We start from the raw sequence: 23403 nt of genomic DNA on the forward strand, positions 1-23403 counted from the left end.
GTAGAAAACTTAGGTATAACCTTGTCAAAAACAGCTATTTAGATAAAGTTATACTTGGCCACTACTCAAACATTTTCCACATAAATTAAAGATAACATTGTAACTCAATAAAGAGTTAGGGGTAATTTAATCATTTTAATTCAAAAAAAACTACTCTTTAGACCACCACCAGCTTATCAAATTATTTTTATTTCGATATTGCCCATGTTCTCCTCCAACGAATCTCTTCGCTTGGAGGTTAGGCCTTAACTAATTAGGAATAAAATTGGATCAAATATCAGTATATTATATATATAATTATTTTGTGTGAGGAATTCAGATACGAATATGAATGCCAGTTATATGTAAAAATCTATATTTATATTTATATTTATTTTCAACGGGTATAGATACAAATCGGATCTGAAAGTATAAATAAAAAATACTAAGCGAAAGATAAATTAATTTAATATAATTTTAATATGGTCATTTATTTTCTTAAAAAATTTATGACTACTATATATTAAATAAAATTATAAATAAAAATAAATATTTGAATGTATATTGGATAGTTGTTTATTTATATTTATATTTATTTATTTTTATTGAATATAGATATGATTATGAATAAGCATATTATTGGATGTTAAAATTTACACCCGATTCAAAGGATCCGGACATCAGACAACTTTCACCCCTATAAGTAACCCTTCTTCCCTTCGTCTTTAATTAGTCTTTACTTCAAATTATCCAACAGAATCCATAAATTCTTTCTCGCCCTCTCTCTCTCTCCCCCTCCATGGCTTCGATTTCTAAGCTCTCAAAAGCTAACCTCGCCGCCGCTTCTTTCCGCTCCTCTTCCGCCCTCCGATCAGAGCCGAAACTCTCACTCAACTTCCGCACCGGGGCTCCGATTCGGAAGCGAGTCTCGCCTCTCCGCCTCTCGATTCAAAGAGATCGTGTGGAGAGGAGCTCATTGGTGTATGCTTCTATTATCCCTCCATCTTTCTTTCTCAATTCTTTCTCCCTCTATGTTTTGATTGTTTTAGTTCTTGATCTGTAGGTTTCAATTCATTGTTTGAACAGTAGATCAATTCAAAGATTCTGAAAGGTCGCTCCTTTTTTGTTAGAAAATTATGTTTTTTATTTATAATGTTGATGAGCTTTTGCTATTTTGTTCTTCTGTTTGGTCGAGGCAGTCTAGTTACAATGGTTGAGAAACTGAAGAGCTTGAGTTTGGTTGGTTTGATTTCTGTTTTGTAAAAGACTTGGATTAGGTTTATGATTGCAACTTGACCATTTAAAGTTTAAATGTCATATATATAGTTTTGCTGAAAGTTTCAATTTTGTGTATGGTTCTATGTATTGTTCTGTCAAAGGAATCTGAATTAACCTAAGCTATGTTGGTAAGTTATTACCAGAGCATTTTTTTTTCTTTGTTTCTTATCTTCAATTCTGAAATCTCTCTCTCTCTCTCTCTCTCTCTCTCTCTCAAATTTGAGCTTTCCTTTTTTTTTCCCCCCGCAAAGTATGATCATTAAACTTGAGCCCCACATTGGGGGTCGCACTAAGAGCCTAAACGTGACTCCCATAACGGAAAAGGAGTTAGAAACGCATGGAGACAAAGTATTCAAAAATTAGCACGCAAGAATATTATTTTTTTTAAAAAAGTAGAGGTATTGCATTGGATCTAGAACTCTTAAAAGGATTAATCAGCTTATATAGATGTAGAATGCTCAAATAGATGAAACGATGTAGAGAGAAAGAGCTATCTAATGAGAATAGAATTTTAAGATAAAACTCTCATTTGTTATTATTTTTTTTAAAAAGTAGAGGTATTGCATGGGTTCTAGAACTCTTAAAAGGATTAGTCAGCTTATATAGATGTAGAATGCTCTAATAGATGAAAAGATGTAGAGAGAAAGAGCTATGTAATAAGAATGGCATTTTAAGATATTTGGGGCCATGAGAAACTCAATTCAACACCTTGAAGTGGGTAAAGTTTCCAGAATACCCAAAGGAGTTTGAAATCTTGTGTTAGTAATACAAGCATGGATGCATGCATCTATGCATGTGTATGTGTATGTATACAGATACATCTGCAAGAGTATGCATGCCTGTGTATGCACCATAATGTGCGTGAGGTTTTCCATTGTCTAATTTTTAACTTTTATTCTGACTTTCTGAGTTGGCACTTTATGAAGATTTTTTCTGTCAACTCTATATTCCAGTGTGAGATGTTCCGAACAAGATGGAAATGGTGCTCCAGCAAAGAGAACAGCACTCCATGACCTTTATGAGCAACAAGGGCAATCTCCATGGTATGATAATCTTTGCCGCCCAGTAACAGATCTGCTTCCACTCATTGCGAGTGGAGTTCGAGGAGTTACTAGCAATCCTACGGTACCTTTCTTATTTGTTGAAAGTTAAAAAAGCCTTTTTTCAACATTTTTAATCTTTAGCCTTCAAATCTGATTATCAGCTCTGCGTAATGCTGTTGCAGATTTTCCAGAAAGCAATTTCATCATCCAGTGCCTACGATGAACAATTTAGGTAGCTAACTATCTGTCTAACTCCACTTTGTTAATTCTCCATTCATACCACATCATCTGGTGCAGATTTTCTTTATGCATCAATTTTTGATGTTTTGTTACCTCAAACTTTTAGTTTTTATTTTTAATGCTAAAGTAAACACCGCTGCAGAAATAATGGGCATATATATAATATCTTTAGGACAGTCAGCAGCAATTGCTGGATTTTCAGCATCGCTTATACACTGCAGAAAACATAGCATTGTTTTTTTTTTATTAATTGGTAGAATAGTTCACTCGTCATAGTGATTAATTAGTTCATGCTTTCTCATCCTTTGTGCATAATATTCTCTAGAAAGCATTTACTATGCAAAAGTGCTGCACAACAACTGTTTTTCCTCTAACAATTTCTCATTTCCCTTCGACAAAGAATGACTAATAAAAAACACCAGATAATGAGTACAATAACATTGCTATTTCTTACAAAGACATAGATATTATTTGTAATTTCTCGTTGGTACGAAAATTATTCATCACTTTGCTTATCGTGCTTGTCTTATCATTCAGTTGATGGCGGTTAGGAGATGTGTGGACCATGCTAGGCTGGCCTTGGGACAGAATGTTATGGTCAAAAGATTTATTTTTTGGCCATCATATATTATATCATGCTTGGCAGGGAAGGCACTTTTGGTTTTCTATCAATTGGTAGTTGGGGCTCAGAAGACATAATTTTAAAAGAATAAGGTTGGATTTCTTGGAAGTCTGTCAATGTGAAACTGCATCACAAGAAAGAGATAAAAAAACATCCTCTTAAGACCTTTAAAAAAAAAAGACATCCTCTTATGGAATTAGTCGCATTTCTCTATTGATGTAGTCTAAACCTTCTCCATGTCAATGTTGCAAACCATCATTAGCCTTCTTGCTTTTAGAATGCAATCGTTCATGCCCAATGTGATGGATCTCTCTCAATGAAGGTGCTGGATGACATATGTTGGATGTTGGGAGCATAATTTAGTTTTTGGCCATCATGTATTTTATCCTGATTGGCAAGTACTTTTGATTTTCTATTATTTGGTAGTCAGGACCCAGGAGACAATATCTTAAAAGAATAGGGTTGGATTTCTTGAAAGTCAGTGTGAAAACATATCACAACAAAAAATATAAAAGACATGCTCCAATTAAATTAGTCACATTTCACAATTAATGTAGTCTAACCCTTTTTCATATCAATGTTGCATACTAACATCAGCCTTCTTGCTTTTAGAATGCAAACCTTCATGCCCGATTTGATGGATTTCTCTGAATGAAGGTGCTTCACAACAAATGTTGGATATTGCAAACATAATTTGGTGAATGTATTTTATCTTAGGTCACCTGTTTCTTTTCTTATTTTGATAACTCTGCATGTCTTCCTAACAGTGTAATATCTTCACAAAAAAGGACACATACCCTACCTTCACACACATACATACACACACACACAAAAGAAAAGAAAAGAAAAAAAAAACAAAAAAGGAAGGAGGAGGTATCTCCTGCAGAGATGTCCGTACATAACTGCTTCATGAGATTTGGGAACCAGGAAAAAAAGTACTTTTGATAAAACATAGGTTACAGTGAATTTTTATTATTTTTATTTCTATACCTTTAAATCTTTATTAAAAAGTTCACTGCTTGAGACCATCTCAGGTATGAAATTACTGTTTTTTGGAACATGTACATCTTAGTCAGTTTAAAGTAATGTCTTCTATGTGATAATCTATGAATTCATGATGATTTCAGGCAGCTTGTTACAGCTGGAAAAGACATAGAAAGCATTTACTGGGAGCTTGTTATAAACGATATTCAAGATGCATGCAAGCTTTTTGAACCTATTTATGAACAAACAGATGGCGGTGATGGTTATGTATCTGTTGAAGTCTCTCCTAGACTTGCAAATGATACCAATGGAACTATTGAAGCTGCAAAATGGTTGCACAAAGTGGTTAATCGTCCCAATGTCTACATAAAGATCCCAGCTACTGCAGAATGCGTTCCTTCAGTTAAAGAAGTAATCTCAAATGGTATAAGTGTCAATGTTACAGTAAGTTCCATTGCTTACGCTTCTCTTGCCTGCTTATTGGTGATTAGGATTAAAATTTCAGAATGTGCTGTGTGCACTTGTAGAATATATAGTTGATTCATGCCCCATTTAGTAATCATATGTCTACATGATTTTATCTTTGTATTAAGATCATCGTCATTTGTATTGATCTGATGCTTAAATCTGTGAGACAGATGTTTCTTTCTAAACGGACGTGGATAGAATATGAGACTTAATAGAGAAAGTTTTCTACCAGTGTCACCAAGAAAACTTCCATTTCCTTGCCCATCTTAACTCTGCCTTCTCTCTTGCTGGAAGTTCTGACCACCCATCAATTGTGCACAGTTTTTTTTTTTGGTGTTCATTTTCTTTCTATTGATGTGCTTAATGTAATGTCTTTCAATTGTATTTTTCTTTTGATTTTGATCTAAATGTCATCTCCCAATGGAGATCTAGTTATTCTATTTTGATTTATCAGTGAACTCCTTTGCATTTAACCTTAGTGTCGTATGTTGTTCATATGATTGATTAGTATGTATTACTGATGACAGCTGATCTTCTCACTATCAAGATATGAAGCAGTCATTGATGCTTATTTGGATGGCCTTGAGTCTTCTGGGCACGATGACCTATCTAGAATTACCAGTGTAGCTTCTTTTTTTGTCAGCCGTGTGGACACCCTTATAGATAAGATGCTTGAAGAAATTGGGACACCTGAAGCTCTTGATCTCCGAGGCAAGGTAAAAATATAAAATGCCTTATGACCTATGTTCATTTGGAAACATGGAAATGCTAGAAGTCTGATCATGGTTTTATTTTAAAACTGCTTTAGGCTGCAGTGGCTCAAGCTGCTTTGGCATATAAGCTCTATCAAAAGAAATTTTCTGGTCCAAGATGGGAGGCCTTGGTAAAGAAAGGTGCTAAGAAGCAAAGATTGTTGTGGGCATCAACCGGTGTTAAGAATCCTGCGTATCCTGACACTCTGTATGTGGATCCTCTCATTGGACCTGACACGGTGAGCCTCAATATTTCTTACTCATTCGATTATAATTTCTCTTAGAAGTTTCAGATCATGCATAATAGAAAAAGAGGCTGTTTTATATATAGACTAGCTTTTTTCTTCTCTTTTTTTTGTGTGCGTTTTAATCTGCATACTAGTATGATTCAACATAGCCAGATTTACTTGTCACATGAGTACTCATATATATATATATATATATTTTTTTTTTTTTTTTTTTTTTTTTGGTGCACCTGAATGCTATGAACAGTAACCTAACTTAGAGGACTGAATATTATCGACTTGGAAAGAAAGCATTAGGAAATTAGTAATTTCCATGGAGTTCATCTATTTACTAAAGCAATTCAGGCAAATCAGTACCAATTTGTAGTATCACATCTGCTAACTATTTAGTAGTTCTTTCAGCCACACAGGCAATGGTAAGATGGCATTCAGGTTCCACCTAAGCCTGACTTTTTACTCAAAATGTGGATAACTTGGGGTCCGGAAATGGTTTTGCCACCAAAACTAGATGCTATCATATCATTATTTTAATTTTTAGATAGAATATTATTATTATTATTATTATTTTTGTCAAAGATCATGTAAAAAGCTAGTATTTGAGGATGCAGGTTTCACACTCTGGTATATTCAAAGCCTAGTTAATTCAATCTGGTATTTATGGACTTTAGATCCCCTCAAAAAAGTCATGGACTTCAGAGAGCATGGCTGACTAAATTATGCACATGTTTGATCTTCTATGCTTTCAGGTTTCCACCATGCCTGATCAAGCTCTGCAAGCCTTCATTGACCATGGCACCGTTTCAAGGACCATTGACTCAAATCTGTCAGAGGCTGAGGGTATCTATAGTGCGCTCGGGAAGTTGGGCATTGACTGGAACAAGGTTGGGTCTCAGCTTGAAGTTGAAGGTGTCGACTCCTTCAGGAAGAGTTTCGACAGCTTGCTTGTTAGCCTGCAAAAAAAGTGCGATTCCCTCAAGCTGGTCGGTCTGTAGGTGGAAGCTAGTGTTTCAGTTCCCAGCTATCAGCTGTCCTAAATAAAGCTGGGTTGGTTTTTTAACTTGTAAATTGTTCCTTGTTGTAAGATGTCGTCTGCTTTATGTGTACTAGGCAGGCTGCGAATATATGGTTTCTGAGGATACTACATAGCAAGTAATAGCACCAATTTAGAGCCATGAATTTTCAGAGGGGATCTAAGCCAACGAAGATCTCAAGGAAATGAATTGGTAGCCAGCAATCCTTCAGCCAGTGCCACCTTCCTTCACCTACATCCTTTCCAGAAAAATCAGGTTCATGATTTATTGCATTCTACTAGATATTCAAATGCAGCCAATCGGCACGGTAGTTTGATGCTTCTGAAGTAATTTTAAAGCTTTAATAGTTTTAGGAATGTAATAGATTTTAAATCCCATGAAACCAAATCATCATAAGAATCTGTGGTTCAATTTGGTTACTTATCCTATGACCTGTCCAGATAGAACTCCAAGGAAGTTGTATTGATCATAGATCATAAATCATGCTAAAACTGGAGAGAATTAAACAGTTGAGATATAGGTTTTTTCTGTACTGCTGAGATTGGAATAGCATGTAGAAGAATTTGGGAAATCCAAAATAGAAGTGTCTCTTTTCTTAGACTTCGATCAACAAAGTGCACACCAATTTGGCCAAGCAACTGGATCAATTAGTGGTACGAAGATTTCAGAACAAGTGAATGGATTATCTTTGTACCATAAAAGAAAAATGAAATCGATCATCTTACGTCCTATTTTGTGTTAGTACTGTAGGATTTCAAGGGTAAAATGGAAAAACAATTGAAAAATCTTCCATAGTACTAATGTTTAAAATGATGCAGAAAACATGGTAAAGTTAACACAGATTGAAATAATTAAATTTGAAAGCAGCAGAGGTTCTCTGCCTACTAATGTACAAAACCAACCTGAAAATGGTAGTGATTGGGAGTTCTGGTTCGGTCTTGTAGGTGATGAAGACACCACTTTAACTGATTCAGAAGTAGCTCTTCAGAGAGGCGTAGCCTAAGGTGTGGAGGGCGTAACCCAGAGGCAGCTCAACTAGGTTGTGGAACCCATTGGCACCATCTATGATTGCACCAAAGTGCTGGATCCACTTCCTTTCCTATAGAGTCTATGCTATAATCCTTGCTTTACCAATCCTAGCCTGCTCATTCCTAGAGATCTTCTCTCAACCATCTGTTACTTACCTAACCCTCCCATTTCAAATTCAAACAGGACCTTTGGTTCCATTATTGGGACTTATAGGTTGGAAACCTAATTGATGCAACTCCTAAATTTCATCTCTCAAGCAACTCCATCATGATGGTGAAAGTTCCTCAAGCTCCAATGTCAGCTCCTCAGCTACCATCCTAGTTACCAAAGTGATCTCATAATTCTTGCACGCACTGAAACCTCCTCAGCTGGCTTCACAAAATCATTCCTTCGTTAGCCATAAAGAAGAAACTAAAAATTCTAAAGCTGGAAGAAATTAACCATAAAGGAGATGATATCCTATTCATCAACTCCCTCACCTTATGAGATCTTATCAAGCTCGGCCGCAGATGTGGCCTTCTACTATCTAATGAGGGGCTAGAGGCATCAACCATCAAATTGAAAATCTTGGAACCGTAGAGATGCACAAGAAGTGGCTATTAGATGGCCATTTTTAACAGAGCCTAAGGGTGTTGAAGGCCTCTGTAGAACTTTTGGGTCGTTGAATATTATGCTTGAAATGCTTAAGGATCATGCATCATTTCGCTATTTTAGCTGTCTCATATTCTTAGTGTATGTTAGTCTCCTTTTGGGTTCCAGGAATCTGCTGTTGCACCATTTGTTATCCCACTTATCCTTCTGTTCGTCGTTTGTCATTCAGATGCTTTCATCCAAAGCAAATATCATTTATTGAATAGCAGAAAATATATGTTCAGTGGCAAAAATATTCCTCTTCTCTATGCTGCTCAAATAAATTTCTTTTAATGCTCAGTAGTGCCATCTCTTAAAAATTGTCGTCTCCAAATCAGAACGTCAATCCTAAATTAGAACATGAGAGGAATAATAGATCTAGTTAAATCCTCCGAATTCTCGATGAACCACAACTTAAAACATCTAAGACCATGAGTGATTAGATCTGGATAAAAACATAGCAGAAACTGTAAACATAACCACACAATTTGAAAACTGATACCAAATCAAAGTTGGAACACCGGTGCAGGAGAATAGCTCTATTTTATATTTCAACATCACACAATTTGAACAGGTAAGATTGGGAACAGAATTATAGGCGCTTGGATATCTGAATCAAGATAAAGCAGCAACTGTAAGGATAAACAGCTTACAAATTCACATCTACATCATTCCTCTAAAGTGCTTGCTTGAAAAGTTGAGACCTATTTGTCTGCGCCAAGAATGTGATGCTTAATGGCATCCATGACAACAGGACCCACCACAACATCTAGGCAAGCATTGAATCAGGGTAACCACCTGGCCCCTAGAGCAATATTTTTATTAAACATTGCTGCCACTTGATGGTCATTTGATTAAAATTTCACAAACTTCAAAGAAATCCTTAAAGGCATTATTTGTTGGTAAGGTTTCTTCCAAAGGTTCAATTTTTATTCACGAAGAAGGATCCCTGCTTTGCATAAGGAATAACTGGCTAGGAAATCCAATTAGACTATCTGCTGACCATCCATCTAGCTCTACTGGGACGACTAAGTAATTTCCAAGTGGAATCTATGTTCCAAAACCTGTCGTGCAAGAATCATGATCTTGCAAGCAGTGAAAATGAAATAAGAAACAGAATAGGGATATGCCAAGAAACAGACAGTTACAAATTGCACTTAACAGTATCTAGTTGTTGCTTAATCAAACTTTTCTAATATCTGATTTCTTTTATCAAGATCTTCATTTAATAAAAAATTGGGAGAAAAGGAAAATTAGAAGTAAAGGCACAAGGTTTTGCAACAATGCTTTTATTATCAGAGACAGTGCTATAGCTATCAAAACTTTCAGCTTATGGTATGTAATACAAGGTAAAACAGTAGCATCAAAAAACAGTTGTTAATCAATGTGCTAGAGAATTTTTACATATGGACATGTCAGTATATTTGAGAACTGTCCCTTGATAGATAGCTCTGTGCTGGGGCTGCAGAACTTTTATTTACAAACACTCCCTCCAACACTACATGCTCTGCTATTTCTCTACCAAAATGTAGAGAATAAATAAATTTATTTCATGGACTCTCGCAGAATTCCATCACCTGAGACATCATCAAAGTACTGATAAATTAAAAGAGCATGCAAGGACTAAGAAGATATTGAACCTCTACCGATCCTGAATGTGTTCTATCTATTCCATAATTTAGCAATAGACTGAAGCAATAGGTAAACATATTAACAGATATAGCCAAAAAAGAAGGAAAATGATACAAGAATCAATCAGAGGAAAGAACTTCACGGCCATTAATTTAACAAACTTTGAACACTTTGCATGCAATTTCTGAGAATTCTAGAAAATAAATGAGAAGACAAGTAAACATATTAAATCCAGTATTACTGGCCTAAAACTGTCAATCAAATGAACAAATATGAACAAATATATTAAGTAAGAAAAAACATAGAGGAAAAAAACATCATTAGATACCTTGCCACAAATTGGACAACTATCACTTCTTTCCATCCATTCATATATACAGCTCAGATGAAAATGATGAGAGCAATTTGTCACAATTTTTGGATTTTCAGGAGTATACTCTGTAAAATGAAAAGGAAAGTAAATAAATTAAAGAATCTACAAAGGAAAGATGACAAAAAAACTACAATTCCTCATCAAAGATCCATAAATTGAATAACATACAGGGCTTTCCCATTAGAATTCATATTAGGACATCTCAGACAACCTATTGAAGCAACACATTTTGTATTTAGTTATAAAGAAAAAAGAAAAAAAAAACATAACAATATGATCATGAAAACAAAAGAGAAACCAGGATACCATCAAGACATGTAGGGCAAACATCTTCATCCTCTGAAGTCGCTATCACATAACCAGTACCATAAGCTTTTGCATATAGATTTTTCTCTGATTCAGAATGGCTAGGCTTTTCTTCCTCAGTTTCTACACTGTTCCATTTTTTAATGGAACCTAAATGTTCCACTGCAGAGCTACTTCCATTTCTTCGACGGGTCTGTGATTCTTCCTGTAAGTGGCTCATAGACTTGTCCCTCCTCAAGACCAACCCATCACGTTGGGAATGAGATAATCTAGGATCTGTATCATAAGATGGAGGTTGAGGGACAAGGTGGTAGCTCTCAGACAATGAACTGTCAGCTGAAGCGGTTCCAATGCCTGTTGATATCAATGGAGTTACTGCTTGAACAGGGGAAGCAACTGTCTGCACCTCCAATCTTTGAAACATTGCGCTATACTACAAGGGAAATGAAATTGAGTGAGAAAATAGTTACTGCAAAATGTATGGCAGAAAAGAGAGAGAATTAGAAACAGGATTTACAAAGATAACCTTCAGAACATAGCTCTATGGAGAACTTATAATCTGCTTGACACGGAAAATAGATTCATAAAGTGTGGTACTCCCATTGACTGACATTTACTGATGATGCCAAACCGAGTGGACCAATATAATATAATAGCAATGGCATTCCAAATATCTCAGATTGCATAATTGACAAAGTACGCAGTTATAGTCCAACACAACATTCATAATTTGCCTAGAGAGAGAGAGTCGCATTTATCTGTATACAAAACGTTACTAATTCGTTCACCATCACTCAATAGCAATTAGCCCTTTGACCATACTGTTTTGCTTCTTTATTCATCTGTGTTTGACTTTCATATCGTGCTGGAGACAATAATTAATGAAGGGTCAAAATGATTCAGAGAAGGCACCACAGACGGGAAGTAGAAACATCAACATGGAAAACACACAAGCATGTTCACAGACAAGAATTTCCCACATAAACACAGGTTTCTTTTAGGATTGATCGCAAAGAGACTGTAGATTCTACCAGCAGGTCAGCTATATATGATATCATTTTTAGCTAGGCGCACCATAATCAGATATGGTCCAAATGGAAAATATGATTGGCACAAAGCTATGATAAAAATTATGGTAAGTCGATGTATAATAAAACCTGAAATGTAAACAAAATCTGTGATTTTATAACGTTACCCCACTGAACAGCTGATGAAAGAAGTATCTTAAGCATATGCAGTGCCTATACATGGGATTGCTTGGATGGGCATATTCTTCGAAATCCTCTGAACATGGACAACAGCAAAATGCTCCCATACCTATATTTTCCCGATATATCCAGAAAAAAACACACAATATAAGGATGAAGCCCAACCAATAAAATAATTACATCAAATAAATAAAATGATTGCACTTGAAGCCAAATACTCAGGATCCTAAATTACCTCTTTAACAGATTTTAGGGGAAGAGAAAGAACTTCTAACTTCAGCAATTACTGTACAGAACCTTACACAGGAACACGAAATTTGAACAAGAAGAATGCAATTGTTTATACATCTATATTCAAACAAAAGCAGGAAGCTGAATGGTGTAAACAAATAGATGTTTTAATAACATTCAGCACATGATGGGCCAGCTAACATCAAACCCATCAAATTATTGACAAGATGGTAGAGTGTCATCAGCTTCATCTTAGATGTGCCTCAGGAGTATGATCTTCTTTTTTGCCAACGAGTAAGATGAAAGAATTAGTTGGCTACATCAAAATAGGGATACATGCAAACAAACCAACTATGCTTAGGATTCAGGCATAGAAATGAAAGAGAAATGAAGTAGATATTGATGTTTCAGACAAGGTCCGCCATACCGGACCAGACCAGTACGATTCCGGTTTGTGCCGGAACCGGGCGGTACGAACCGGCTAGCTCTTCCCCGCTGGAGCCAGAAAAGAAGAGAACGTGAGAGATCGCGGGGAAGAGAGGGAGGGAGGAAACCTGTGGCCGCCATCGGAGAGCCGCAGAGGGGCGGCGGAGGCCGGGGGGGCGGCGGAGCCCGGCTAGGGACGGGGGAACCTGTAGGGGCGCGGTAGAGGCCGAGGCCGCGGCCGCGTCCCCTCTGCGGCTCTCCGATGGCGGCCACAGATCTCCTCCCTCCCTCTCTTCTCCGCGCTCTCTCTCCTTCTCTTCGTCTTCTTCGTCTCCAACACAGAATTGGCCCGTACTAGTTTCCACGACTCCGGCGTACCAGTAGCTAGCCGGACTGGTTCGTACCGATCGATACGGGCCGGTTCGGCAGACCATGGTTTCAGATGATATGACGAAGAGCCACTTTTTGATAATGAAATGAGCACCGGCAACAAATCAGAAATGTCAACCAAATCTCATCAGAATTCATCAACTTTTACTAATAAAACATATATAGTACTTTCTTTGCAAGTATTGCTTAGAACATTCCCATCAATTATATTCTGAAAGATAATTAAGCTAAAAAATACTCTTAAATAGTATAGAGGCATCAAGATGATTTGCACCACAATATTCCAGAGCTTCACAAATCTTCTGCACAATTAAATTGTATCCACCTATATTCATCCTAAAAATACAAAAACACCATCATGATGTTGTCGTAACGAGGTTTAATCATGTAACATGTTAACCAATCTTGCATGTGCCAAATCATTTAACTTGTATGCTGCATGGGAGAGGGAATTGATTAATCAAACACTGGCTGAAAGGACCTGTTTACAAATCAGACACTCTTGGCATGCTATAAATTAGCCAACATGCCAAACTCCGACGCAACTCTCATAGGCTTGGTGGAACAAACATAATTTGGCATGAGCCTGCGAAAAAAGGGTAGACTCCACTTCCAAACCTATAGGTAATATATCCCCTATTGTCAAACTTTTGATGCCTTAGTTTTCAAAATGAATGTTGGGCAAGTTGGACCTCATGCCCTTAGATATAAGTATAACCTCTTTAGAGTTTGAAAGCAGAAGACATGTTGATAATGATGACGATGACGATGACAATGACAAATTAAAGAACAAGAAGTGAAGTGGATGCAGCAGTGTCCCATGCAACAAGAGAAAAATAACAAGGAAAGAGAATGCCAAGAGCAAAGAAACCACACTCCCCCTTAGTGCACCACCACTACCCCCCACCCCCAACGTGCACAAATGCATGCAAACACCAAAAAGAGAAAAATGAAGAGAAGGAAAAAGTGAGGAAAGAGGGGGACAATCCCTATTTATTTTAGATTTGTTTTAGATTTGACTCAACTATGTAAATCTTTTCTGGAAGTAGGTTGTTTGCTTCATATTTTCTTGCTAATTTTGTGTTAATTTAGAGGGGAAATTTTCTATTGTTTTTTGAATCATTTTCACTAGGACCATTGTCCATAAGTTCTACTCTAGGGCTTCTCCTTCTGGTAAGAAGGCAGGCAAGCCTCGGAATCTATTGAAAAAACAACCAGAAGCATCTGCATCTACCAGCGAAGATAGATGCTGAGGAATTAGATCATCAAAAGTAAAAAAAAAGGGCCTAGGTTGGTTTATAATAGGTTTTAAGTAGCTTTAATTTTGTTTTGCAATAAGTTCCTTTGTTTTCATTCCGGGTTCCATGTTAATATGTGTTTTATTGTTTTTGGACGCTCTGGGTTATTTTATGTCATGAAGTGAATAGATTAACGGTAGTGGAGCTTTTGGATTGATTTGGAAAAAATATATATTTCCAATCACATCATGTTAGACTCCAAACTCTTTAATTTTCAAGTTCAAGGTTCTTTTATGATTAGAAAATGTTAACGCTATTGAGAGGAATATAAACAGAAGTCAATTAGAAGCAACAAAATTTGCACACTCTATGGGTTGCTTTGAATGTACTAGCTTGCTTATAGATTTATTTCCTAAATATTTGTCCATTTCTCTCCCACTTTTTCCTTTTCTGTCCCCTCCTATTACACTTTTTTCTTTTAGATTAGAAGAATTATTTTGAGTCAAACTGTTTTAGATTATAAATTCATTATTGGCAAGGTGGGGGTCCTAAAATTAGGAACCAATTTTTCATGGGTATTTAGTCTATAAATAGCGGTTCATAAGGAGTAACAAGTTTTTCCCAATTTATTGTTTTCTTTGAATTAATTAGCTTGTTTATAAATGTTTTTCCTCAATTACTGTTTCTCCTCTATTAACTTCCTTTCCTTCTTCTCTTCCACTCCCATTTAGATTTTTCCTCATTTTAGTTGAGTCAAATCTAAAACAATTTATTAACTTCCTTTCTCCCATCCAATTACTCTTTTTCTTTTTTGAATGTTTTCATTGAGAATTTTCATATCTAAAATGATGTAAAACTTATTTCTGCATGTATCAATTTATTTGCAACCTTAGCACTAAGGGACTGCATCAAAATCACGGCTTTAGAAGACACCTAAGCAGCCACCTTAGGCAAAGTTGCTCCAGGGATACATTGCCAAGTTAGGCTGCCTATATATGCAACCTAACCATGGGCAGGCATGTACCTGCTGCCTATATAAGCAACCACCTTAGGCAAAGCTGTGCATCCTTATTTCCAGTGATTAAATGCAGTGCATAAGACCCCAAATGCAAATGCGGTCCCTTAACTGCACTATATTGCCTACATGCGGTTACTATATACAGCAATACCACACATGGGCTGAAAGGACAGTCCATAGTACTATGTGGCCATATTTGTGTCTCCATCAGCATTGTTTGGTTGCATATGTGGCCCACTTAGCATTATGGCTCCAAATATATGCCCCATTCTTATAGGGGTCTATGTACATGGAACAATGTTCAAATTAATGGTTAGGGTGAATTTGAGTTACAATGATATTGTAACTGCTTTTATTAGTATCAAGTAATAAGACTCATATTAATTGTTATTGCTATTAATATTGATATTATTTATAGGGCTAGAGCCAGAAATTTCCCTTTGGAGGGGGCTCAGAAAATTGTATTGACAACATTTATCTTGGCTTATTATAAGAAATGACTAAATTTATTTTTGTAAAATAGCAAAGGTATTTTAAATTGTGTTTACTTTTCAATTTTATTCATAGATTATAATATCGTATTGGGCACCATATTTGATTTAATTTATAATATTTAATAATTTAAATAAATTCAAAGAAATATTTTGATCTAGCATGTTATATATCTAGCCAGATTATTTCAGAGATCAATAATATACTTATGGGATTGTGTGTAAGTCAAGATTTCTTTTGGTGATATAATTATTATGAAGGTGATTCAGAAAACTAGAAGCATTTTATTGTTTCTCATTCATAAATCAAAACAAAGAACAAAAAAAAATCTGAGTAGGTTCTCAAGAGAAACTCATGGATGAATTTTTCTTTTTCCAGTAAATTAGTGGCATGACACCACACATTTTATTCTTTGTTTTGGTAAGAAACACCAGATTTTTTATTGAAGTGGTAGTATGAGAAAAGATGGAGAGAGGGTCAAAGACCATCCATGGATAGAGCAAACAGGGCTACACGAAATGAGAGTTTAATCAAGAGCGAAAAGGGTTGTTTTAAATTTTGTGAAGTGGATATAGAAATTATATTATAATTTAAAAATGCAAAGTAGTAATGATTCATTTTGTGAAGAATATATGAATGCATGCACCAGCAAACAAAGAGGAAAAATAAGAAAAATAAGAGAAACATACCTGTCTCTCTCTACCGAAATGTGCATGGGTAGGGATGGACTCTTTGGAGAAGAATAGATTTTTTCCAGGCTATATATTCAATCTATAGATGAATGGATTGGTCCCGTTCTAAATTTTTGAAAAGAATATAATTCTAATGGGGTTATTTCGAACTTTCCAAACAAGGAATCCTCATTATGATCTAAACTTTTAACTTTTAACAATATAGATTAGTAACAAATGCCATAACAGAATTAGTAGAATAGTGCAATCCCAACTATCAATGAATGAGAGGGGGCTTTACACAGGAGATAATATGGGAACTTTTGGGGTGGCACATAAGAAGAGTCTTTGGATGATCAAAAGACAAGCCTTACAAAACTAATAGGTGACTAAGGATCTTTCAGATCTTAAGGGGACCATGGCCCCTGCTGGCCCCCCAAGACTGCCCCCGATTTTTATCCAAAAAATAGTATATGGTTGTTTTTGTTGTAGTTTATGTATTTTACTAATTTTTATTTGGTTAAAAAATACAAACCACATATGTGCTACGCAATCCCTTGACTGCCTACATGCCATGGCAACTTTAAAAACATTACTTATTTCTTTCTTTCCTTCCTTCTCCTCCACTCTTTTTTTCCTTTTGCTGTGTCTATCACCACTAAGCTGCTGCTATGGCCATTATCATCGATGGCTTCCACCACTACAATAATCAGCATATGCTATAGCTATCACGATTTCAACTCCATAATCAGGAGCTCCTATCATTGTTGCTATGTTTGAATCATTTGCATGACCTCAAAACAGCCATGTAGCGCCTAGGCACTATGCACCCGTGGCTGCTTGTTTCCACTCTTCAAAACATTGTCAAACATAACACTTCTAATAAATAACAAAAAGATCTCAAACCTCATTATTATCTTGTGAACTTTTGTCAAAGCAATTTTCTTACAGGATTGGCCGGAAAAAAACAACCCATTCAGGGCCTCTTTGGATATTTCTACAAGATTGGGATGAAAATAATGTAGGAATTGGGTCTGTTGACCCATCTAACTTGCATTTTCTAAGAGCCTACCAAACCCAACCTAGGTCATAGCCTTTGGGCTGCAGGAAGAAAAAAAAAAGAACCTATGAAGGTCTTTTTTTTCTTCCCACAAGATTCGGGCAAGATGGTATTTGGTTGATACAAGGCCATGCTTAAATGGCGGCCCAATTCACAAATCCTATAGGATTATCAGCCCAATCTTGTAGAAATATCCAAACAAGCCCTCAACAGTTTTCAGATTCTATTGATATGTTAATCCCAAATAGAGTATCTAAACAAGCACTAAAAGCAAAGTTGTAGATAGGTTCTCGAATAATACTTTTGAACTTAAAACATTAACCCATGAATCAATATACATGAGAGAGAGAGAGCAATATTCCTAATTTTCTATTCGACACAAGAAAAGGGCGGTGTCTTGTATCGAAATAATAATGATTTTTGCTCTTGTTCGTCAAAGATTACTATTCCTTGCTTTTCGGGTTTATCAGAACTCCTTTTTTTAGATTCATAAGAAGTAGTAGACAAACAAAACGAAAGGGTTAGGGGAGGAGAAATTCATTGAACAAATAGAACTTCTTTAATTATTCAATTGATTTAAACTTCTAATTTAGAAAAATTATTCAAACAAAAAAATAGCAAGGAAAAAAGGAGTTCAATGAGAATTTCAATAGTAAATTTATTGCCTAGAGCAAATGCTCAAGTAGGAAGGACTCTGTTTGTCTCTGTCAAATGAATATATACATCATCAGTATTTTGAAAAGCTCTCTGTCTCTTTCTTGTGACTGCATTAACTTCTATTCATATGAACATAAAGAAGGAATGATGGTGTAGAAGCAAAACATGGGCCCTGGTCAATATTTATTCTTGTTCACTTAAAATATCCTCTTTAATGATGCTGCAAAAATCTCTCAATCTCATTTCAAGAGCAGAAACCTATGAGACTCATCACCATGGAGCATAACTTAGAGATCACCAACATGGAGCGGAGGTGAATACCGCATGGAATTTCTCTATCTTTCCTATGGACATGAAAACACCAAATACAAACACCTTGATCAAAAACAGTAGCCTATTCATAGTTCTCAATGAGTGATAGCCTAATCGACAAATGATACTGCCTCTGGCTAATGCTCGAGCCACATGTCAAATATGGATCCACATATAGGCAAGATTGAACATATGAACTAGGATATGTAGTGGAAGCTTATTAAGCACGCTAGATGTCCTCCCTTTATATGCTAGCAGAACTAGAAGAATACACCAAACTAGGAACAACCTATTTCTAGTTCAATAAAGCTGATTCTCAAGGCTCCAAAATCACCTAAGAGGGACACAGCCCATTCGTTTGAAGGTTTCACAAAACCCTTCTTAAAACATAACTCTGAAACTCGAGCTCTTATAATTCAAACAATAGGAGAATGCATTGTTTTGTCTAGGGTTGCCCAAGCCATTTCTCCTGCCAAGAGCTTGTAGACCACCCATATATTGAATGCAAGGATACATAGGAATTAACCAATGCAAACAAGATGCCACACCTTGTTTATGTCATTCCAAAATGTTGCAAAACAAGATATTGTTCCTCCACAAGAAGGAATCACAATAGGCATTTTAAACTTGGGCAACTGAGAATAATACATCCGACAAACATAGGGCTTGCTTGGTATTGCTTAAAGTCATTCTCAAAAATCGGATTATTTAAATTTTTAATTAAAAAGTACATTTTGGTATATCTAGTGTTTGGTAACATTGTGGAACTATTTTTTTATATATAAGCTTACCATATTTGAAAGACAAGGAGCAATGTCATGAAAGAAGCAAGAACTTACTTTTCTAACTTCTTTTTTGGCTTCTGTTTCTTGTAGAAGCACTTCTAATGATATTATCAAACACTTAAGCTACATTTGGTTTATAGAAATGAAAAGAATCAGAATAGGCATCAATATACAGTGAGAATGGAATGCAGGGAATCAGAATCATAATTCTCAATCTATTGTTTGGCCACGAAATGAAGGAATGCCTGGAAAAGGAATAGCAATTCAATTCTAATAATTAATTTAGCTATTTATATATTAGAATATAATTAATTTATATTGCTTATCCAAATATATCATCAAATAAAGGGTAAAACTAAATTTATAATAATAATCATTACAATTCTTTCAAGAGTCTTCTATTATTCTATATATCTATATGATGAACTTTTATCTAACTATTATAATATTAATGGTCGTTATTTTTACATATCATGTTTTATTCTTTTCATTTTTAATTAGCATTCTTATCAACTGGTTTTTGTTTTTATATGAAATACTTGTATTTATAAATGAAATTTTCAATGTAATATTTTACTTTTGAATGTAAAATTTATTTACATATTTTTTATATTTTTGTTTCCATCTTTGTCCATATTTCCTAATTTTTAATTAAAATATTTTTATATGTTTATATTACAATTGTATGTAATTACTTTTTTCTATCCGTTTTTCAGGACTAACTAGACCACAAGGTTCAGTTTCTCATCTGGAACCAGCAAATGAATATCCATTTTTAATTTCTATTTTCTAATTTTATCTAATATATTATTTTTATATGATACAATTTAATTATTTTTATTATTCATAACACACATTAGACATTGCTTATTTGCTGGTATATAATAAATAGTACACTGTTAAGTAACAATTGATATAATATTACAATGCATACTACTTGATATTTTCATTATTTTCTAATAAAATATATTTAGTTAAATATTAGTTAAATTATTTATTTTTATTTTGTATTATAATTATTAATAATTAACTCGTATCAAATATATTATTTATTGCTATTTTATATTATAAATATTGCTAATTAGTTAATTACCAAAATATCATTCATTCCCATACTCATGGGAATGACCATTCCTCCCATCTAGGAGTGGGATCACCATTCTTTCATTCCAAAGGGCTTGTGATTATAGAGGAATCATTATCCCATTATTTAATGTCATACCAAGTATTGGAATGAGGCCAAAGTCAGAATACCCATTCCATTCAATACTCATTCCAGTCAACCAAACATAGCATTATTTTTTTCAGAAAATACATTTTCTACTTTAGAAGATACACATATACCATTTTTAAGCGTTACCAAGTGCACCATTAATCTGCCAACTTATAGAGAAGTTACGAGATGTCCATAGAAAGGAAACCATCAAGACCTTGCAAGATTATTAAAAAAATATATGATCATGACTAGTTGATTCCATATCTACGTACTGCAACCCATCACAAACAACATAGTTGTTTTCTTTTTCAAAGAGAAACAATTTTTTATTGGCTACCAAAAAAGGATCGTTATTTGCACCATACGTCAATCTGTTATCTTCTACAAAATTCCTCAAAAAATGTCAGAAGAGATGACTTGGTATGTCTCATGTGACTGAATAAAAATATTCCAGTATAGATCAAGTAAATAAACATCTCTTCCATCAATTTTACCATGAAACTCTTCTTTAACAAAGCATACAATACAATGAATAAATAGATGACCCTACAACACAAAATCTAACTGCTCTCTGGTACTAGAAAACTTTTGATTTGATATTAGGATGGTATGCCATTTGTTACATTGTCATTTTCATGATCTTCAAACCTATGCTATATGTACCAGTACAGTTCATGACCACCAATTCACACCTCAGCTTGATTATATCAAGCTTCACTTCCTTAAATCTCAGTAAGAAAGTACAACTGTTAAATAATGTCTGATCTTAAAACTCTTCTTTTTTTGTGCGTGCGCATTGTGAATTTTTCAGATTTAGGAATTTCATTAAGACTAGGAACTTCTAGCATTTTATGTACTCATTCAATATGCTTTTCTTTTCAATTCCCACCACATTATCTTTTGGTACTATACCATAAGCTTTACCAGAATCAGTAACAAGTCTGATATCTTGGTCCTTACTCCTAAAGGCAATTTTTTTATTAAATAACAAAGTGAGAAATCTACCTATATCTGCAGGTTCTTAGGGTATTCCCATAATGTTTAATAAAAAACGAAAAAAACTAATTTTGTGTCCCTAGTTTGTGTTCACAACACTAATGGGTCAAACCTGCTCCAGAACAAACCACCCAATCCCTCTCCTGCTTTTACTTCTTGAGCCTCAATAAATTATAAGAGAACTAAGTAGTTTACTCCATGAAATCTCATATTTCCCTCTCCTGGACGCTAAGCTAATGAATTATTTAATAATGCATGTTCTACATAATGCATGATATGCAGGTATTTTCCTCAACATTTAACAGATCAAGCATAACAAAAGCAAGTGATGTTCCTCTCTAAGGCATTTTTCATAATTTCACCACACATTAAAAATTTCGATAAACAGATATGGGCAAAAGCATTACATATGCAACAAAATACCAATCATGATCTATTTAATCACAAAATAATCATATACAGGGGGGAAAAAACAAGTCAACTCATGCCAAGCTATACTCAGCAGTGCACAAGAACAGCCTTTACAACCTTAATCCTTGATTAGAACTGCAAAATCTAAGTTGTCAATCTTTTTGGACAAAATCTACCAAGAAAAGAAAGGATCTTTCCGCTTCCCAATACCTCCCCATCCTCCCCCACCACCCCAACACCCCCAGAAGAAACGAGAAATAACACAAAAAAAAACAAAAAACATGACAAGATCTGCCACTTTAATCAGCAAACAACCTAGATAAACAACAAACAGCTATTATCTCTTCGCGCCATGAAACCCTAAGATCATGAAATGCAGACACGAACCCTTGTCTCCAATCTCCATCGATCCCACCTCTGAATAACAAATTCAGATGAAAATTCACTCATACAACCGCACGAACAAGCGATTTCTTTGCGAATTAGAAAAAAAAAAAACCATCACTGTCAGATCCACCCGATCAAAGAAAGCCAAAAAGTCAGGAGAATTCATATGATGGTCTTTCTCCACATAGCAAGCGATCAAACCAGCAAGAACGGGAACTGGAGATCTAAAAGCACTACCTGACGAAGAATCGAAGGAAGGGATTTTACCTGTAAAGAAAGCAACAGGGCTAGGGTTTAGGCCCCCTAGCATTGACGGAGAGGGACGGGGAAGCAGAGCTCCGCACCGCTGAAGTGAGAGGAGCTGCAGAGAGAGAGAAGGAGAGAAGCGTTGGACTCGGTGGGGGTGTCGGGGCGCTAACGCTATCTTACGGAAGAGCGTACCGAAGTTTATAGGCGGATGGTCGATTAGCCGCTCGTGTTGCATTCGGATGCATCTGGACCGTCCATTTTTCTCGTTAAACCTACTTGTAGGGACGCCTAGACGTGACGGTGCATATGGGCTGACAGGATGTCTTTGAATGGAAGAAATGAACGGTTGATAAAAGTGTCCTCATACGCATCTTTATGCTTTGTACGTAGAAGATGGTACCGTTAAAGCCGTCTGGCCTTCTTCTTTTCTTTTTTTCCTTTTTTTTTTTTTTTTTTTTTTTTTTTTTTTTTTTTTTTTTTTTTTTTTTTTTTTTTTTCCCGAAGTGCCAAGGATAACTTCCCATCTCCAACTCATGGAATACTGCTAGAGTGATTAGTTGAATAATTAGCCACCTGGCCCGCAGTCCCATTAATTTTACAGAAAACATGTTTGACCCGAAAGATCCCTTCATCTCAAGCTTTTCTTTCCCGGCTAGGTTTTAATATATAAAATTATCAACTTTCAACCCTTTGCACCTGCATCCCTTTTTATTTAAAAATTTTCAATTAAACCCCTTAACTTTTGATGTGAGCCGATGAACCATTAATGATCATTCATCAAAATGCTCTTCAGCATAACAAGGGCCGACCAATGTTAGGAATTAGGGCAAAATCCCTAACTCTTTTAGCCCACCCATCACCAACCCATGTCGGATGAGATCGTTGTTCGGTGACCCTCCACTTCGATGAGATCCTTCTCTAGCAAGTAGCAACCCTCCAACGAGCATCCAATTTCCCTCCCGATTGTAAGTGTTGTTGACATTCCACCAACCATGGTCAATGTCATGCTAGGTTCAAAAGTCACGAATGGTAAGAAAATAATTG

General features: G+C 35.6%; 2 protein-coding genes across 3 annotated transcripts; one reads left to right on the forward strand and one right to left on the reverse strand.

Annotated features, from left to right (window-relative positions):
* The first annotated feature begins 718 nt into the window (after positions 1-718).
* LOC103696994 (transaldolase-like) lies at positions 719-6793 on the forward strand. Its single transcript, XM_039117784.1, has 7 exons — positions 719-960; positions 2211-2382; positions 2483-2532; positions 4290-4590; positions 5142-5330; positions 5423-5605; positions 6358-6793. Exons 1-7 carry the CDS (start codon positions 779-781, stop codon positions 6601-6603), a joined length of 1323 nt encoding a protein of 440 aa, XP_038973712.1. The 5' UTR covers positions 719-778; the 3' UTR covers positions 6604-6793.
* A 2781-nt stretch (positions 6794-9574) lies between these two features.
* Positions 9575-22533, reverse strand: LOC103698642 (E3 ubiquitin-protein ligase At3g02290-like). 2 transcript variants are annotated; one of them, XR_602741.4, is made up of 6 exons: positions 22378-22533; positions 11808-11929; positions 10613-11045; positions 10475-10517; positions 10262-10371; positions 9575-9878 (listed from the first exon to the last, which is right to left on the reverse strand). XR_602741.4 is itself a non-coding variant. In XM_008780681.4 (5 exons), the coding sequence occupies exons 1-5, from the start codon at positions 22418-22420 to the stop codon at positions 9852-9854; spliced, it is 735 nt and encodes a 244-aa protein (XP_008778903.2). In that variant the 5' UTR covers positions 22421-22529; the 3' UTR covers positions 9575-9851. The 2 variants fall into 2 exon arrangements, 1 of the variants encoding a protein (XP_008778903.2); XM_008780681.4 differs by lacking the exon at positions 10475-10517 and having other exon boundaries at positions 22378-22529.
* Between the last annotated feature and the right edge of the window lie 870 nt (positions 22534-23403).

The sequence above is a fragment of the Phoenix dactylifera genome, unplaced genomic scaffold, assembly GCF_009389715.1.
Source record: "Phoenix dactylifera cultivar Barhee BC4 unplaced genomic scaffold, palm_55x_up_171113_PBpolish2nd_filt_p 000275F, whole genome shotgun sequence".
Classification (NCBI taxonomy): domain Eukaryota; kingdom Viridiplantae; phylum Streptophyta; class Magnoliopsida; order Arecales; family Arecaceae; genus Phoenix; species Phoenix dactylifera.